Below are 20,665 nucleotides of genomic sequence, written 5' to 3'. Positions count from 1 at the left end.
TTATATCTATATATATATATATATATATATATATATATATATAGATAGATATAGATATATATCTATATCTATATCTATATACATACACAGTCATATGAAAAAGTTTGGGAACCCCTCTCAGCCGGCATTATAATTGACTCTGCTTTCACACAAAAAAGATAAAAGTGGTATGTCTTTAATTTACCAGGAACAGCTAAGTAATGGGATGTTTTACAAACAAAGATTTTTTGAAAAGCAGTATTTAGTTTTATGAAATTAAATAAAATGTGAAAAACTGGCTGTGCAAAAATATGGGAACCCTTGTGGTTTTGCTGATTTTAATGCATGTAACAGCATGTAAAACTGAGGACTTTAAACACAAAATTGGTTGGATTATGTTGTTAAACCTTGAACCTCATATAATTGTCTGTTTAATCATGAGAAAAGGTATTTTAGGTGCCTAAATGCAAGTTGCACTTCTCTTTGACTCTCTGCAGAAGTGAGACAGAATGGGATCAACAAAACAGCTCCCAAAAGATCTTAAAAACAAAGATTATTCATTGTCATGGTTTAGGGGAAGGCTACAAGAAGCTTTCCCAAAGGTTTCAATTGTCAATTTCTACTGTAGTTTTTCACATTTTATTTAACTAAATACTGCTTTTCAAAAAATCTTTGTTTGGAAAACATCCCAGTACTTAGCTGTTCCTGATAAATGAAAGACATTCTGCTTTCACAAAAAAAAGATAAAAGTAGTGTCAATTATAATGCCACATCTGTATGGCCGGGTGATGAGAAGGAAGCCCTTTCTGCGCCCACGCCACAGATACAGTTGCATGGAGTATGCAAAAGCTCATTTAGACAAGCCAGATTCATATTGGAAGAAAATGCTTTGGACTGATGAGACAAAAATTAAGTTATTTGGTCTTTATAAAAAGCAGATGTTTTGGTGCAAATTGCGCTGAATTGTTGAACGATGTACAGATACACAATCTGCAGCCAGATGTTCTTGCAGGTCTTTGGAGGTGATCTGTGGGTTGTGTGCAACCATTCTCACAATCCTCCACCTATGCCGCTCCTGTTTTTTTCTTGGTATGCCATGCCTGGGTTTAACTGCCACTGTGCCTGTGTCCTTCCATTTCCTGACAACGTTCCCTACAGTCGAAATTGACAATTGAAACCTTTGGGAAAGCTTCTTGTAGCCTTCCCCTAAACCATGACAATAAACAATCTTTGTTTTTCAGATCTTTTGGGAGCTGGTTTGATGATCCCATTCTGTCTCACTTCAGCAGAGAGTCAAAGAGAAGTGCAACTTGCATTTAGGCACCTAAAATACATTTTCTCATGATTAAACAGACATTTCTATGAGGTTCAAGGCTTAACAACATAATCCAACCAACTTTGTGTTTAAATTAATCAGTTTTACATGCTGTTACAGGCATTACAATCAACAAAACCACAAGGGTACCCATATTTTTGCACAGCCAAATACTGCTTTTCAAAAAATCTTTGTTTGGAAAACATCCCAGTACTTAGCTGTTCCTGGTAAATTAAAGACATACCACTTTTATATTTTTTTTGTGAAAGCAGAGTCAATTATAATGCCGGCTGAGAGGGGTTCCCAAACTTTTTCATATGACTGTATATATATATATATTTTTTTTTTTATGCTTTATTGATAGTACAGAGAGACAGAGTTGAAATGGGGCAGAGATAGACCGCGGGCTGGAATCGAACCCGGGTCCGCTGCTGGCCGAGGCCCATGGGGGGGACGCCCTACCAACTGAGCTAAGGGTGCCCCCCCTATATTTCTAACAAGTGATGAGGCTGTTGTCACATTGGTGCCTCCAAAATCACTTAAATCTACATAATAAAAAAAAACTACAACATGTACTCACTTTATCAATTTGTTTTGGAACTGGGCCTGCTAGCATGACAAACTAAATGGATGTTTACATGCACTTACATAACAGTGGTTTAGTACAACCAATGAAGTGCCATACCAGCAACGTTTAGTTCTAGCTAACTTTCATTACACCTGACCATTACGCAAGGCCTTGGGATTTTTTATTAAGCAGATTAGCACTCATTTCAAAAATGTTTTTACAGTAATAATACAAATATTGATTTATTTTTTATATTTTTCTTCAGTTTTAAAGGATGAAATGAAAACTAAGCTGGAAAATAAAACAATGTTGAATAAAACAATAACCTTTTTTGAGAATGTTGATATAAAAATGGTTGATTTAAAGTCACACATTTCTTCCTTCATCCACAGATCATACAGAAGCCCTCTCATGATCTGAAGCAACAGTTAGCCGTCTACTCCAAGCGTGTGGCCGGCTCTGTCACTGAGCTCATCCAGGCTGCTGAGGCCATGAAAGGTACGCTAACCCTCTACCTATTAACAACACTTATGACAGCACTACAAACCTAGATTCTTCTCATAGGGTGTATTCACACCTGCCTTGTTTAGTTCGGTTCAAACAAACTCAGGTGCACTTCCGCCTTTGGAGCGCATCTTTCATGAATACATGAATACAGCAATCGCACTCGGGGGAGGACCAAACAAGCGCTCCGAGACCCAGCTGAAGAGGTAGTCTCGGTGCGCTTCCAAACGCACTCTGCTGCAGTTCGTTTGTGGTGTGTATTCGGCCGGACTCGATCCGACCCAATAGCAGGAAGTACTGTGCCGTTTTTTTTATTTAATTTTTTTTTATAAATCGCCGTCAGCTTCACATTATGAGAAAGTGTTGTCGCCATTGTTAAGAAGATTAGTTGTGGTTTGACCGGAAGCCTCGAGCGAATATGTAGAGACATAGAGACATGACGCGTAAACATGCTGATGTGTTCAGCGATCAGATGAAGGAGAGGGGAGCGTCTCTGCACAGTGCCAACAGGTTCACGCTGCGCTTTGCATGAAGTGTGTGTTTTGCTTCCCATGTTAACGGGACCTTCAATAGCCTACAATCCCTGTGTCAGTTTGGAGCTGAGCTGCGCCGAACTGACACCAAGCTGATACACAGTTTAATCAGCTGAGTGTCAGCTTGAGCTTATTCTTCTCATGAGTCGTGCTTCCAGCAGCAGACATACAGTAAAAATGATGTTTCACATCGTAGGCTACAAGCCACAAAACGTGACATTGACATAGGCCTACATATTATAACCATATGAAACAACAATAATTTGATGTTTTTCAATTTTATTTATAGGCTAGATGTAGGCATATTTATTCATTATTTTTAACCCAGTATTAGGCTGTATCAATTTTATAATCACTTCGTGCTTCCTGCTTCTCTCCACCCCAGAATGTGTGTCCATTGAATGTGTTAGAGCCATTTTTGGGTTAATATTATATTTGATTAATGGTTTAATATGCAAGATGAATTTGGTATGGTTATTTGAGTTACTTGTTTGTTTTATCTGTTTACATTTAGAAAATAACAATTTGCTTTTGACATGCTGTTGATGTCGTTGGCTTGATGAGCGCACGGTGCGCACCTGTGTGTATTTAGGCGAGAAGCCAGAAGGTAATTAGATGAACGGGAAGCGGCACAGTTTTTTGACCACTCAGTGACAGCTCTTTTGGTTTAATTTAGTGGAAAAGGCTTCTTGATCTCTTATGTTTTATTTTGCTTTTGTAAAATAAATATTGTAAAGCTGACAGACGATCTCGGGCTTTTATTTTTGGAACCGAAGGGGCGAGCGTGTATGAAAAAGCCACAATCCCGAAGGACCGTGATTATTTTTGATAAACAGCAAAATAAGTCACGACAATGAATGACCTCAGATAACGTGTGGTTTTGCTTTGTAATGCTGTTTCACTTGCAAAAGGGGCAATGTGAAAGTGGACCACACCAAACAAAAAAAATCTAAATTCTATTTGGTCTGGAGCAAAGCAAGTGAACTAGCGGACTTTCCCAGTGTGAATACACCCTTAATGTCTGTGTCAGGGTCAAATTGTGAATGTGTTTGGATGCTTTGATGATTCTCAGGATAAAACCAACCATGAACATGACCATTTTCTTTTCTTTTCTTTTTTAATACCAGTGGTATTAGGCAATACAAAAGTTTCATACATACGTAAGAAACATTTCAAAAAAGTACTCATGTACATTACTAATATGAAAATGACAACTTTCAAACAGATCTTTTTAAGACACTTGCTTTCTATGGGCACAAAGAAAGGATCTTAAAATCCTTTCTTTGTGCCCATAGCGGAAGTATCAAAAAAGGCAGTTGGCAATGGGCACTACCTTTCAGACATGTCACCAGGTGTTATTTAGAGCACTACATGCAAATGAGTCATTTGTCAATATCCCCTGTAGGGTTCTAGAGTTTCACACAGCTCTGAGATCCCCCTCTTAAGAGTAGATTACAAATTACATTGAACTCAAGGCAATTCCATGAATGCATCATCTGTCAAACGGAGTGCTCGTCATCCTCAGAGCTTTATATCAGATGAATTACCATGCGCTCCAGTTTAAGACATTAGCTGATATCGGATCCTGCTGCATGCATGGCTGTCGCTTCATGACTTCATTCAATACATGACACGAATAGGACAACCATAGTCACTCTTAGAGATGAAAGACCTGTGATTAATCAGGAGAATTTACTGTAGGTTCAACAGAAGTATAGCCAATCCAAATCCAGCATCAAATTCACTTATGGAATGTGAGTCAAAAGTGTTCAGATTCAACTTTGTAGCTTATTAAAGCCAGACACGGCTGAAACACTACAGTCGAAGGAGTGACTACCCTTGGCTCTGATATAACACTGGGAAAAACAACAGAAAATATGAAATGTATCTGACTCATTGATATACAAGCTGAATACCTTTACATAACTTTTTTTTCTCTTTGTTTTTCTACCAAATACTGGAGTGCTTGGTTTAGAATACCTACATTAAGTTACACATGCAAGATTAATGTGATATCAATGGAAGTTTAACTGGATAATTTCCAATTACTGAAACAGGTGGGACACAATCACAGCAGCCGTTCCAACATCACTTTGAACTACAAAAGTAGCAAACAAGCTTTGTTTTTAATAGACTCTGACATGCAGAGCGCATCACTGCCAGACGTTGTGTACAGTATGCGGTTTTGGCAAGTCATAATATGCAAGTATGCACTGCATTCCATGCATTTGCCTTTTCTGTTTGCTAATAAATGTAGAGCGAAATAATTTTGTTCGAGGTGAATTAGCCTCAGCAGCTAGTGAGTATTGTGTAGTAGTTGTTGTAACCCTAACCTAATGCTGCATATTGGAGTGCAAGGTGCTCTGGGAATTGATATTAGTCCAAATCTTAGCCATATCCTCTGGTGCTACTGTATCATGGCAACAGAGAATGCTTGTTGTTATACACTGGAGGGTGTACAGTTACAGAACAACTTGCTCCAAGTTTCTTGCTAACAGTTTGTACCTAGACATGTTTCGACTATTTCCTGCAGTCTTCTTCAGAATATTGTAGGCTAATAATGCAAATAAGCCTACAATGTGTTAACAAAGCTGCATAAATTCATAGTATGTAATGATAAAAACAACATTGTTTATCAATAAGGCCATAAATCAACAAAGTTAATTTAAAAAGAAGTGTAAAAACATAAAAGAACAAAACCTTGTGTACTTCAACGTAACGCAAAGCAATCAAAACAACAATAGTAGTATAGGACTGAGAAGCATTTAAATATGTTCATTATGATACAATTAGTAACATAATATATACAGTAGTAACGGAATAACATCTGAAGCAAATGAGAGGAAGAGGGAGTGATATGAATCTTGGTGAGAGCCACAGTGTAGAAGGCTCTCTTCGACTGCTATAAAAAGTGCATATAACTAAGATGAAGGAATGTCTGTTGACTATGGAAGCATATTGCATTCACATGAGAAAGAATTTCTACCCTGAACAAAGTACTTCTTGTACTTCCTAGATCCATTTTGATAAAAAAAATAAAAATAAAAATCTGCTCCGTTTTACAACTTAAAAGATACCTGCAAGAAAAACTAATAACGATACCATCTATATTACTGGAAGACGGGAGTTTGTCCCAATGCCACAAACTCAAACCAAATGTTTTCAATTAAATCCAGCTCTCAAACTGAACATCTTTTGAGTTGGTTAAATGGTCAATGCAGAAAGAAAAACAAGCTGTTGTGTGAATATACTGTTGTGTATATATAATCAAAACAATTTTATTTTCCCTATTGACATTATGCGAGTTAATTCAGAAAAAACTGCCATTTATTTTTCTAAAGTGAATGCAATATCAAGTCATAGCCCGTCCCCCTGCAGTCAGTGTCCTATCCTGCTCCTCTGTCTGTCTCTGTCCTACTGCGTTTAACACTGCTGCTAAACTATCCCCACTAGGAGGAGCTACTGCTTAGAGAAGCCAGGTCATGTGACCTGAGGCAGAGTAGGTCTAATGGTTGATCATTGAGACCTACCGTCACAGCTTAATATGCTGCCAATACAAACTACCTGAATTAGTAGCAGAAATTCAAAATGAACTGTAAAAGATACTGAAAACTTTATTATCAATACACTTTATTCAACTAATAGACATACTGCTGAAGAGTGTAAAAGAGTGGCTGTTTAAGGCATTCATTGTTTGTGTGTTGTAGGCACAGAGTGGGTGGACCCAGAGGATCCCACCGTCATTGCAGAGAATGAGCTGTTGGGAGCAGCGGCAGCTATTGAAGCAGCTGCCAAGAAACTGGAACAGCTGAGGCCCAGGACCAAACCCAAGGTCATTCACACTCAGTCGGTTAACCTGCTCTCAGGGTCACATACAGTGTGCATGTCTTCTGGGCTCACAACATGAATAACTGCTTTTGACCCATAAAACATCCCCTGTTAGCATTTTTATATTTTGATTAATTTTTGCATATCCCTGCACACTAGCTTTTCCAATGCTGCAGAACAGCCCTGTTCACATTATAAGTATTGGTCTTTATTTCTGAATACGTCTTGTCAGATCATCACAGCCCCGTTAAACTCTGTGTTTATTGACTGTTGCTTTCCTTGTGTAAACAGGAGGCAGATGAGACCTTGAACTTTGAGGAGCAGATTCTGGAGGCAGCCAAGTCCATTGCAGCTGCTACTAGTGCTCTGGTCAAAGCTGCTTCAGCAGCACAGAGGGAGCTGGTGGCTCAAGGGAAGGTATGTCTCAGTAACTAAACAGTCCACGTTCCATACAGTCCATTCTCAATACTACAGACAGGATTTACACTCTCCACAGAAAAATGGTTCTCCAGTGCTGTTCATTACAATTTGCCCCTATAACAAAACCCCCGAAAAATGGTTATATAATAACACAGTAAATATTTGGAGCACCCCTTAGTTTAGACATACTTATTACACTGAAAGAGACAACATATAAACATTTCTTTAGATTTGACACCGCATTAGATGTTTTTTAAGGTAGCACTGTTTACTGTCACCAAATGTCATTCTTTCCAAATTGATGGATACAGTCCCCTCCAAAAGTATTGGAACATTGAGGCCAATTCCTTTATTTTTGCTGTAGACTGGAAACATTTGGGTTTGACACCAAAATATGAATGAGACAATAGATCAACATTTTAGGTTTTGTTTCCAGGTATTTACATCTGGATCTGATACACAACTGAGAAGATAGCATTATTTGTAAAGGAACACCACATTTTTAGGTGAGCAAAAGTATTGGAACAGATACACTTAAAATAAATTAAAGTAAATAAGACTTAATATTTTGTTGCAAATCCTTCGCTTGCAATAACTGCATCAAGCCTGTGACCCATTGACATCACAAAACTTTTGCATTCTTCTTTTGTGATGCTTTTCCAGGCTTTCACTGCAGCCTATTTCAGTTGTTGTTTGTTTACTCTCTTCAGTCTTCTCTTTAGCAGGTAAAATGCATTCTCTATAGGGTTTAACACTGGAGATAGACTTGGCCAGTCTGAAACCTTCCATTTCTTGCCCCTGATTAATTCCTTTTTTTGTTTTTGCAGTGTGTTTTGGGTCATTATCTTGCTGCATGATGAAGGATCTTCCAATCAGTTTGGTTGCATCTTTCTTTAAATTGTCAGACAAAATGTTACTGTAGACTTCTGAGTTCATTTTGCTGTTGCCATCATGTGTTACATCATCAATGAAGATTAATGAGCCTGTCCCAGAAGAACCCATGCAAACCCAAGCCATGACATTGCCTCCACCGTGTTTCACAGATGAGCTTGTATGTTTGGGATCATAAGCAGATCCTTTCTTTCTCTAAACTTTAGCGTTTTCATCACTTTGGTAAAGGTTCATCTTGAACAACACAGTAAGTCTCAGAAGTCTACAGAAACATTCGGTCTGCCAATTTAAAGAAAGATGCAACCAAACTGATTGGAAGATCCTCCAACATGCAGCAAGATAATGATCCAAAAACACTGCAAAAACAACAAATGAGTTTATCAGGGGCAAGAAATGGAAGGTTTTTGACTGTCGAAGTCAATCTCCAGAATTGAACCCTATAGAGCATGCATTTTACCTGCTAAAGAGGAGAGTGAAGAGAGTAAACCCCCAAAACAAACAGCAACTGAATGAGGCTGCTGTGAAAGCCTGGAAAAGCATCACAAAAGAAGAATGCAAAAGTTTTGTGATGTCAATGGGTCACAGGCTTGATGCAGTTATTGCACGCGAAGGATTGCAACAAAATATTAAGTCTTTTTCACTTTAATTTATTTTAAGTACATCTGTTCCAATACTTTTGCTCACCTAAAAATGTGGTGTTCTTTTACAAATAATCATATCTTCACAGTTGTGTATCAGATCCAGATGTGAATAACTGGAAATGAAAGCTGAAATGTTGATCTATTGTTTCATATTCATATTTTGGTGTCAAACCCAAATGTTCCCAGTCTACAGCAAACATAAAGGAATTGGCCTCACCATTCCAATACTATTGGAGGGGACTGTATACCATATGGACAACCCTTCCCTATCTGATATTTTGGGGAGTCCTTCTTTATTATAATTTACCCATCCATGTCAATCTTATCCCTGGAAACCAGCAGCCTTTACTTCATGTACTATTGTGCATATTATGTTTCTGATATCCATGAATGTTTTGGCTAAACAGACTATGATTCTAAACCAGGTTTTCTGTATTTTCAGGTGGGAGCCATCCGTGCAAATGCGGTGGATGATGGACAGTGGTCTCAGGGGCTCATTTCAGCTGTAGGTCTAACCCCATTCATCTTTATCTATCTATTCAATAGAATTGAACTAGCACTCACTGTTAATGTCTTGGGCTTCTCAGGCTCGAATGGTTGCAGCAGCAACCAACAACCTGTGTGAAGCAGCTAACTCTGCAGTGCAGGGCCACGCCAGTGAGGAGAAGCTCATCTCCTCAGCCAAGCAGGTGGCAGCCTCCACCGCCCAGCTGCTGGTGGCCTGCAAGGTCAAGGCCGACCAGGACTCCCAGACCATGAAGAGGCTCCAGGTCAGCACTGGAGCATGGCAATGTCTAACACACACACACACACACACACACACACACACACACACACACACACACACACACACACACACACACACACACACACACACACACACACACACACACACACACACACACACACACACACACACACACACACACACACACACACACACACACACACACACATATGCCCATTACCGTTTGTTAAATGTACTGTGCTGTTACTCTAGCACTTCAGGACATCTTCTTTAGCTCTCTGTAAAATAAAGCACAGAGCTTTTACTGTCAGAGACTGATAGCTCAGTCTCCCCTATAAACAAATGTACGCACAGAGAGGAAGACAAAAATGGCAGAAGGCTGCATTAGTTGTGTCTAAGGTCATCTGTCGTTAGGTTATTTTGTTGTGCCACCAGCAGGCCAAAGCTGTATGACGCAGGTCACCATTCCATTGTATTTATTTTAGGATTTTCAAATAAAGAGCAAACACTCGGTAGTTCATTTGAACTCTACACATTCATTAACTTCAAAAATATAAAATAAAGAAATCATAGGACTTCAGCATTCCCACCATTTGTCCATTACCCTTTGAAATACTCGTAGTGCATGGTTCTACTTTCTGACAGAAAGTATTGTTCTTATTAGAGAACCTTAAGCTTCATAAATATAACTTATCCATCAACTCCCTTATCCACAATGTGTGACCGCACACTATTCTACATACATATTGTGTGTACGCATCTGAAAGACACTACAAACTGCTATTGCCTCTTGCCTTAGCCTCTACACGCACACACACACACTCACTCACACTCACTCACTCACTCACTCACGCACGGCTCTGACCTACATTACCTGTAAAGGGAACAATGACATTGTTCATTTTGCAGCAGCTGAGGGTGTTGGAGAACACACAGTATGTCACAGTCTATTAATAGGCTGGAGTTTGAGTGTCTAGCAGGTGAGCTGCAGGATCTGTGCAGCTGCTATATCAGGATTAATGTGCTCTATATTTTGCACAGGTAAGAGTGCCTTTTAAATACAGCTGCATTTCAATATCTTTGAAGGCGTAAATCTCTACAGATGTAGTTTTGTATTTCCATAACGTTGGGGGAACTTGCAACAGATGGTAACTTGAGATATACTTATACCCCTTTATATGTAATAGATGCAATCAATAGAACAGAAACTACAAGTATTTCCTGTCCGCCCCTTCCTCCCAAAAATACTTTATTTCAGGCTGTGTGTATGCTAGCTGTAAGCACATCAGCCTTCCCAAGCCATCTCATATTCTCTGATCCAATCAGCACTGGCTTATCTCCTCCTCTTCTGGCCCTGCAGCTGCCACCACAGTAATTCCCATACATTTATGTCTACAGGGGCTCTGGAAACAATCCACCAGTCCACCCATGGCACCGAGAGCTGGAAACACTAGCCCTGATCTATGATTACACTGACACCATTTGCTCTCTTCACTCTCTGCCATGCTGCTTTTTATGGTTGGAATTATTCAGAGTGCTGAGTAATGTGCAGTCTCTCAAGTGAATGTGTGAAAATCTGAGGAAAGGTGGCCGATGGCATCAGGTGGTTCACACATTGCAACAATGCAAAAAGTTGCATTGACACCAACTGTCAACCCAATGCAGTACATGCTAGGTTCCTGTTACTGCTGCACAGCCATTCTGAAAGTGAACAGCTAAGTCATGTGACATACAGATATGTCTGCCAGAAAGTGTCACATGGCCATATTTGACGACATAGATATGGGTTCAAAGTATGTGGGCTTAGCATTACCTGCTAATTATATGGAAGCATCAGTCAGTACAGTCGGGATAATTGCGGCAAAAAAATTATTACTATTCTAACACCAGCCTCTAACACCTGTTTAGAAGTATACTGGGTTTGAAGATCTTGTGTATTTTCAAACATGAAAGATGGGGATGGGAGTATCAGTGGTTGTGAGTGGTGTTCCTTGATTTGTTTATAAAAGGGCATATTACCATATCAGATACAATACCGCGTTAGGTTTCTCTCTTAATTAGCAGGTAGACACACCGGTACTATTCTTCGTACTGCTACTTTTTATTCTTCTATAATTTTTTTTGGACGCTGCTTCTCTGGCACTGTTGCACCCATGCATTGGTGGACCAAGTGTTCATCCCCTGTAAGTCAAAGTATAGATCATCCTGGTAAAATAAGTAAACGTACCAGAGTTTTTGCTTTTAAAAATACTTCAGTATTCAAAAGTTCAAAGTTAAAAAAAATTCTAGATATAGGCAAAGGACTTAGGCGTAGGACTTGGGCTCCAACAAAACAAGGAGATCAAATTGAGTGACATTTATTTCACTCAAATTAAAATGCTATAAAATGAGATCATAATCATTGTTCCTAATTCAAAATGTTTATCTGGAGAGAAAATAACATTTATAAACCTCAACGTGCTTTCTCAGGTTTGGATGGACAATTCTTGACAGCAGAGATGTAGTTTGTTCTTGGTAAACATAGAAGACTAAACATTTGAAAAGATAAGATTTTATCTACGTCAGTTTTCAAGTGCGTGCCTTGGTGACGTATCTTGGTATTCACTTGAAAACCAGCTGAGAACCTTTGGATTTTCACCATATCAACACATTTGTAATACAGCCTAAGGAGACTGACATACACATGTCTATCAGTGATTCTTGAGAACTGGGACAAAACAGGTTGCAATGTTGAAAAAATACAAACCCTATGTTTAGGCAAATTAAATTACATGTATGTTTCCAACATATACTAAGCTACTGAGCTACACTTTGATACAACCTCCCAGCTTTTATCCTTTTTATCAAAATGGGCTTTTTACCTTGCCATTCCTTATTTTGTGTCAACATCGTCAGACACCAAAATCACAAATGAATTTTCCCTCAATTTATGCTAGACCCATGAGAAGTATTGTGATACACACAAGTATTCACCAAGACTGACAGAGGCCACAACAAATATTTTCAAAATGTATATGACTATAGATATTTTATATCGATTTTCCTTGTTGTTGTTGTTCCATGTTCTTCAGTTGAACTGTGTAATATAATGTTTACTTTAAAATTAACAGCAATCAAGATGTGTTTCAAATTTCAAAACACATTCTCATGTTAGGTGACTGGTTAGATTTTCACATATGACCAAACATTCCTCAACAACTATGAAATATCATTATGTATTGTTATCATAATAATATAAATCTGACGGAGTTGACACATATCTGACGGAGTTAACAAGTATATCTTATGAATTTGACATATCTGCCGGTGGTGACAAAAACCCAGATAACCAAATACGTAGAATAATCAATAACAGTGATTTTATAACAGCATATTATACCGTGTTCCAAATTATTATGCAAATTGGATTGAAGTGTCATAAACATTTAATGTTTTGTTTTTCAATTAAACTCATGTATGATATTGTGTCTCAGGACGTCTTGGATAATTGAAATCAATCTCATACACCTGTGATAATTAGTTTTCCATGTGAGCCCAATCAAAGGAAATCTACTTAATAAGGACGTTCCAGATTATTAAGCAGGCCACATGTTTCAAGCAATATGGGAAAGAAAAAGGATATCTCTGCTGCCGAAAAGCGTCAAATAGTGCAATACCTTGGACAAGGTATGCAAATATTAGATATTTCACGGAAACTTAAGCGTGATCATCGTACTGTGAAGAGATTTGTGGCTGATTCAGAGCACAGACGGGTTCGTGCAGATAAAGGCATAATGAGGAAGATTTCTGCCAGACAAAGTCATCGGATTAAGAGAGCAGCTGCTAAAATGCCATCACAAAGCAGCAGACAGGTATTTGAAGCCGCTGGTGCCGCTGGAGTCCCGCGACCCTCAAGGTGTAGGATCCTCTAGAGGTTTGCAGCTGTGCATAAACCTATTATTCGGCCACCCCTAAACAATGCTCACAAGCAGAAATGGTTGCACTGAGCTCAGAAATACATGAAGACTAATTTTCAAACAGTCTTGTTTACTGGTGAGTGCTGTGCAGCCCTGGATGGTCCAGATGGATGGAGTAGTGGATCGTTGGTGAATGGCCACCATGTCCCAACAAGGCTGCGACGTCAGCAAGTAGGTGGCGGAGTCATGTTTTGGGACGGAATCATGGGGAGAGAGCTGGTGTGAAAATGACCTCGGCAAAGTATGTTGAGTTTCTGACTGACCACTTTCTTCCATGGTACAAAAAGAAGAACCGTGCCTTCCGTAGTAAAATCATCTTCATGAATGACATTGCACCATCTCATGCAGCAAAGAATACCTCTGTCATTGGCTGCTATGGGCATACAAGGAGAGAACCTCATGGTGTGGCCCCCATCTTCCCCTGACCTCAACCCTATTGAGAACCTTTGGAGCATCCTCAAGCAAAGATCTATGAGGTTGGGAGGCAGTTCACATCAAAACAGCAGTTATGGGAGGCTATTCTGGCATCCTGGAAAAATATCATTTGCATAATAATTTGGAACACACTGTATTGGTTGAGCGTTAATTCAAAGATTCACATTACAGTCTTTCAATCAGACTAGCTCTAAAAGACTCAGACCAAATCGCCTCATTTTGTATATCATCCTGTACTTTTTTAAGAATCATCCATGACAAAAGAAGATTGTGAGAGTTTCCATAAATACAGTATTAGAAAAACTAAACCCTATTTCTGTATTTAATATAATTATAATGACTTGAAAACCACCCAAATATGATGCCTTCACATTGAATGTCAACTCTGTCATTTGCCTGTCACCACCGCCAGACAGGAAATCTGACGGAGTTGACATATTTAACGTTTCTTCAACAAAAAAACATATCATGGTTGTGACGCATGACTTTCAAGATTTGGAATGTAAAATATTCTAAAACTACAACACTTATCAGAGCCTGTCTGACTCTAATGTACTCTGCACAGACAGCTAGTGACAATAGGTCCTTCACGGAGACAGCTGCCCCTCGTATTGCGTGATTTTATTACATTTTAATGAAATGTCTGACGGTGGTGACGAAGTGTCCCCCCACTTAGAAACCTTATAAAAAAAAAATTATTGATATGAGAGATTATTTAGTGTTGCCTTTGATGAAAAAAGCTCTTTTTAATCATTAGAGTACATTTTTAATAGGTTTTATTGCATATGAAAGATTGAAACCTTCTCTGTGGACACTGTTTTTGACGTCATGAGAAGATAACAAGTGTCATAAATTTGACATAATAATAATAATAATAAGATTAAATTTAAGGGGATAATTGTGCTCCAGACATTCTATCATATTATTATATTTTTATTTTTAAAGATGACAGCAGTTACATTTTGTCCCCGCCTTTTGTCCCGGTTCTCAAGAATCACTGATATAACAAATGAGCGAGATCGGTCAAGAAACATGGCCAACGTTGATAAATAAATTTGGTTAGGTCAGGGCTTAGCTGCTAATTTGCCATTACCCGTTCACCAACCCGACCCGCTCTACTCGGTGGAAACGAGGCATTGTGCCTCGTTTCCACCGAGTAGAGCGGGTCGGAGCGGTTCAGTCCGGTTATTTTGGCTTTCCATTTGCCAAAAGTTGAGTAAGGTACGGATATAAGCGAGCTTAACCGCTCTAAGCTGCTCCCTTTTTCGGTACTCCTCCGTTGGGGTACCAGCCGCCTGAAAGGGTGCTGAAAAGGTGGAGCTACACACTGCTGTCCGTTGGTCAGTTGAAAGAATAATTTCCGTCGTGTGTAGTCACCTCGGCAAGAGTGAAGAGAGTCTTGTGTCTTGGCGAAAAATGTGAGCGCAGCACTGTTTATTGTATGGTGTTTTTCCTCGTCATTACATTAATTAGTGGGCTACACTGTGTCCCAATGCTACGATATCACGTAGGCTAGCTGCCGCGGCCAGCACTGTTCGCTCACTGTCTCTATCGGCTTGCACCGAGCTGTCTCTGTGCATTTACCTGCGTATACGCTAACAACATGGGGGGAATAAATAAAGAAGCGGCTAGTTTGACCCATACCAAGCAAAAAGGAGAGGCCGCTGGCTTGACAACAGTTGTTCCACAGCCTGATAGTTTGACCCATATTCTGGCGGCGGCTATCGCAGTCCAGCCTAAATCCCGCCCTACCAGTAAGGGTAGGGTCGGCGGTGGAAACGCCACCAAGATTCTTAAAAGTAAGCTGTCCCGCTCTGAGCCGCTCCGACCCGACCCGCTCTACTTGGTGGAAACGATGCACTGTCCAATCATCACAAAACGTAGTACTTATCATCATAATGTGTACCAATAATTTTACCAAAGCGGTTTGAGCCCGGCCAAAATAATAATGGATTGGATTGGATTTCAATAGCGCTTTTCAAGGCACTCAAAGACGCTTTCCAGGGTTCCAGGTTCCATTCATTCACACACAGTCATACTGGTGGTGGTAAACTACCATAATAGCCACAGCTGCCCTGGGGCAGACTGACGGAAGCGTGGCTGCCATTCAGCGCCTACGGCCCCTCCGACCACCACCTCAAACATACAGCAGTCATACACATTCACACGAGGCAAGGTGGGACAACAAAAGTGCAATAACATGTGCTGTACCTCAAAACCGGCACACACGTCCAGCTCAATGTGCTCTACAAAGAAGCCTCTTGGACCATGATGAATTTTTGGAAAAAAAAACTGAAAAATTGTTATTTCACATTTAACATTTGTTATTTATCACATAAAAAACGATAGGTCAAGTTATGTGTTATGGGCCAACAACATTTTTATGCAAATACATCCACATTTGCAGCAATTTTCCTTGTCTTAGCAAGGACCTTTGACACTAGATCACTCCATCCTAGCCGGCAGAATGGCTTGGCCCAGTGGCGTGCATCTTTAAACCCCTAGTGGTAACTCCTGGAGCACACAGTGTCAGTCCCAGTTTAATGTGTGGCCTCTGTATACAGCTGCTGCTGTTTCATATCAGTGGTACCTTACAGTAACATTACAGCCAAAGATAAACCAGTAGAATAATTCACTAATGTCAGTGTACGGCCCTGTGCTAGCTCACTGACTTAATGTCAGCAAAAAAGGGGAAAGGGTTACATTCTTCTTTGTTGAGTGTGAGCTGCCCAATGAGACAAATATTTGGCTTTGAGTGTAGTACAGCAAGCTGCTCTCCACTGCCTTTTACAGTGATTCTAAGGCACTGAGCAGGGAACAAACCCTCATATGGGTTTCTCTCAGACTGCTCATTCCCCCTTCCAGGAGTTGCTTTTCACAATATGCATCGATGTGTCTGCTTGTTTGAGTCTCCATGTCTGTTTCCACATTCCCCACCTCCCCTATGCTTTTATAATTGACCTTATCTTCCCTTGATCTCTTCAGTTTTACAAACAAAACAAAACTAAAATATTTCAATCAAATTCCACTTTTTTCAATTGATACTTTCAACCTTGTAAATATTACTGAAAAAGCTACATTTAATTCGTCCATTGTTCACACTCAACTTTATTTCTTTGAATCCTGTCATGTTTGGTATGTTTCTGCAGGCTGCTGGAAATGCTGTGAAGAGAGCCTCTGATAACCTGGTTAAGGCAGCCCAGAAAGCAGCCTTTGATGCTCAGGACGACCAGGCTGTGGTGGTCAACAGTAAGATGGTGGGAGGGATTGCTCAGGTAAGTCAGGGACAAAATAAACAAAGCTAGGCAAATACTGCATGAAAAAACATACCTACTTAGGTATTAAAGATACTGTATAACGAAGAAAGAAAAAAAAGTTTGTGTGATAGATTACCGACTGAAAATCATGATTGTGATACCCCTAAGTACAAATGCAATTAAACACGTTTTGTTTGGTTCAAACCCTTTTTCAGTGCTTACTATAGAAACCATATTTTTTTTAATGTAAAATATAGGGGAGAACGGGGTAAGTAGGCACATTTTTTACTCTAGTGAGAATTGCTCATCACCTAAACATCTTTCGATAGTCATTCCTACATTAAATTGAAGCTTAAGGTGTTGGCTTGAAATGTGTACACCTCACTTTTTCTATTTTATTGTAATAAAGAAGAAATTAATCATCAAAGACACCCTTACACATTGTGACAACCAACCCCATCAAGGGGTCGGTTGTCATACACTATGGGGTTGTTTGTCACAATGTTTATCTTAATGGGAATAATCCTGAAAAGAAGGAAAGAAAGTAGAACTAAATTTGAAAATGCAATTGCATTGTCAAGTTGAAAAATAGGCCTATAATAACTTACTGTAGCCTTGGCAGCTTGTCTAGTTAAGGATGCACTGGGTTGTTTTGATTTTGTTTCCCTTTTTTCCTTTGCATGCTAGCTGCCTTTTCCTGCTCTATTCTTTCCTTCTCTGGGGTGTCAGTGAGGATACAGCTTGACAATGTATTTCGTTATTGGGTTCCTTTTCTGGCTGTAGCCTTTGGATAACATGTGACAACCAACCCCCCGAAAAATGTGACGACCAACCCCAACTTGAATTTTTTGCTAGCATCATGGCCAACAACCATCTGACAACTAATTAGCTTGCTAACCACAATCTAAACTATAGTTTACCCTTCACACTTTTTATGGGTAACAAGTGTTTTGTTATAAACCCATTCTGTAAAAGCCTAGAAGAAAAATACTGAGGAGCTAAATATTTTCAATTTGACATGAAAAACACAAACAGTCCTCTCACCTCAAATTCAGCAGTCTAACTCCAAGGAAGACTATGTAGGTGACCTCTGATCCCAATTCTGGATATTTACATACCAAAATTTCACAGAAAGCGCCTTCTGGTTCCAAGATATAACGATTGTGACAACCAACCCGTGTGACAAATTATCCCGTTCTCCCCTACTGTTCAACAAAATAATGGTATTGGAAGTAACACTGGATTAGGTTACTACTGTAGGCAGGAGTCTAGTTAGTCATTGGGCTAATGTTAGCAGTTTAGACCTTCCAAGTATTGATTACTAATCTATTGCTATTAACAATAAGGGTTAGGGGTTTAGTGAATGGTCAATAGTCAAATTTTTACGCCATCTTGGGCAGCACCAGATTTAATCCGACGTGTACTGACTGGTGGTGTGGGGTTGCAGATCATTGCTGCACAGGAGGAGATGCTCCGTAAAGAGAGGGAGCTGGATGAAGCCAGGAAGAAGCTGGCCACAATCAGACAGCAGCAGTACAAGTTCCTCCCCACTGAGCTGCGCAAAGATGGCGAGGAACAGTGAGCCCGATGGAATGCTCAGGACCTTCCCCCAGCTACATGTAGAGAGAGGAGGCTTCGTGCTTCAGTTGAAATGTAACAGAAGACTCCAGGATGGTTATTATTCAATCTGTTTCTGTATTTAATTTTCTTTACAGTCAAAAGCCTAAAAATGCCATTGATTATGAATTTTTATACAGAAATATATATATATATATATGCCTTAAGTCCTTTTTATGAAATCTTTGCTTTAATTATCTATGATCAAATATTTTTCAATATATCCTAGTTGTGCTTAGTTGGTACAGTACATGCTGTGTGGCTTTGCCCTGCCTATACTCCACACCTTGGCTGTTAGAACTTCACTGATAGCTCTTAGAGATATAAAGGAAAACACAGTTTATTCTTCTATGCAAATTATCTATGCAGGTGTGTGTGTGTGTGTGTGTGTGTGTGTGTGTGTGTGTGTGTGTGTGTGTGTGTGTGTGTGTGTGTGTGTGTGTGTGTGTGTGTGTGTGTGTGTGTGTGTGTGTGTGTGTGTGTGTGTGTGTGTGTGTGTGTGTGTGTGTGTGTGTGTGTGTGTGTGTGTGTGTGTGTGTGTGTGTGTGTGTGTGTGTTCACAAGTTCAGAAGCAAGTGATTGTGAAGCAGACATCTATGGTCATGTGACTGATATTTTGTATGTTGTCATACTGTTTAAATCAGAATTGAGGAAATAAAATAAAATGTTGCCATTTTCAGATTTGAGAAAAACAAACACAGTGGAGAAACATATGTTTTAAATGAGGATATGTATCAGGTATTTTCAAATAAGTTGCTATTTTTGTTTCAGTATTTTTGATTTAAGAAGCTGTAGAAATTAGGCCTCAATTATATAAGGGGACTCGTCTGTGTAAAGATTATGAAGCCATATATTTGAATCCAAGACAATTGACATCATACTGACTGTATTTGGGTCCAACAGTAAGTGTTTATTGCTCACTTCAGCGATGTATTTTCTATGCCAATATTAATGCCAAATGCAGTGTTTAGAAAATAATTCCTGTCACAGTTCAATCCTATAATTCTATTTTGATATAGAATGTTTTGTCTACCCTACACTTTCCTTTAAGACTTTACTCACAAAGAAATCAGTTTATTTCTAACTGTCACAGACATGTTAGCCTGCTCTTTGTTCCTTGTAAAGCAGTGCTTTTAAAGTGCCTTCATTATGTATTGTCAAGTACAATTAACTGATGCCATTCATTTACTACTAAGTGCACTTAATACTAATTTCAATAATTTGTCAGAACATTTAAATCCAACCTTACACCAATGCTTTATTTTTCTTTTCCATGGTATATTTAACCTTTGTTCACATTTTGAATTATTTCTGGTATATAATGTTATGCTGGTTTACAGCACTGTAACAGATTTCTATTCAATAAAGCCAGTTTCCAGTGCACGTTAGCATCAGTTTCACATTAATTCTTCTTACCATGTTCACAAGGGGAAATGGTTCCTCATCAAATGAGACTTTCCTCAAGCATACTAAATACACTCAGTCATGTATAACTACTGTGCAAGAAAAAGGAATATCAATACATTTTTATTTATATCGCGCTTTTCATACTCAAGAGTAGCTCAAAGTGCCTTACAACGAATAAAAACAGAAAAATACAGAAAAAAACAGCTAATAAAATCAAGAGAAGAAAATTAGAAGAACCCAACCCTCCCACCCCCATAGACATGCACAGAGACATACACAAATATATACACACAGACACACAGAATAGGCCTGGAGAAGGGTTTCAGTTTCTTTACTGGACACGTGTTCATCCATCCATCCATCCTAGGACCCTCTTCAAGTCAGGACCTCATGATCAGGACATTGATTTCGACTTTAAGTTGACAGTTCCACATGGGGCTCTTGACAAACGGTGCATTCTCCTGTGTGCACCCCTGGCCCAACCTCTTTCATACCCACCCTACTTGTTCTGATTGACACCAGAGCCCTACCTCATTCCAACAGCTCAAAACATGAAACTAGCTTTG

General features: G+C 39.3%; 1 protein-coding gene across 1 annotated transcript in view; it reads left to right on the top strand.

Annotated features, from left to right (window-relative positions):
• tln1 (talin 1) overlaps positions 1 to 20,073 on the top strand; it is a 172,170-nt gene extending 152,097 nt beyond the window's left edge. The window contains exons 51-57 of the mRNA XM_080046831.1: positions 2,255 to 2,360; positions 6,607 to 6,731; positions 7,019 to 7,144; positions 9,122 to 9,184; positions 9,267 to 9,449; positions 16,968 to 17,093; positions 18,523 to 20,073. Coding sequence (XP_079902957.1) covers positions 2,255 to 2,360; positions 6,607 to 6,731; positions 7,019 to 7,144; positions 9,122 to 9,184; positions 9,267 to 9,449; positions 16,968 to 17,093; positions 18,523 to 18,657 — 864 coding nt within the window. The 3' untranslated portion in view covers positions 18,658 to 20,073. The remainder of the gene's footprint in view (positions 1 to 2,254; positions 2,361 to 6,606; positions 6,732 to 7,018; positions 7,145 to 9,121; positions 9,185 to 9,266; positions 9,450 to 16,967; positions 17,094 to 18,522) is intronic.
• The last annotated feature ends 592 nt before the right edge of the window (positions 20,074 to 20,665 follow it).

Source organism: Ammodytes marinus (genome assembly GCF_949987685.1).
Source record: "Ammodytes marinus genome assembly, chromosome: 18".
Taxonomy (NCBI): Eukaryota; Metazoa; Chordata; class Actinopteri; order Uranoscopiformes; family Ammodytidae; genus Ammodytes; species Ammodytes marinus.
Note: the sequence above shows the minus strand (reverse complement) of the source record. Positions and strands in the feature narration are given on the sequence as shown.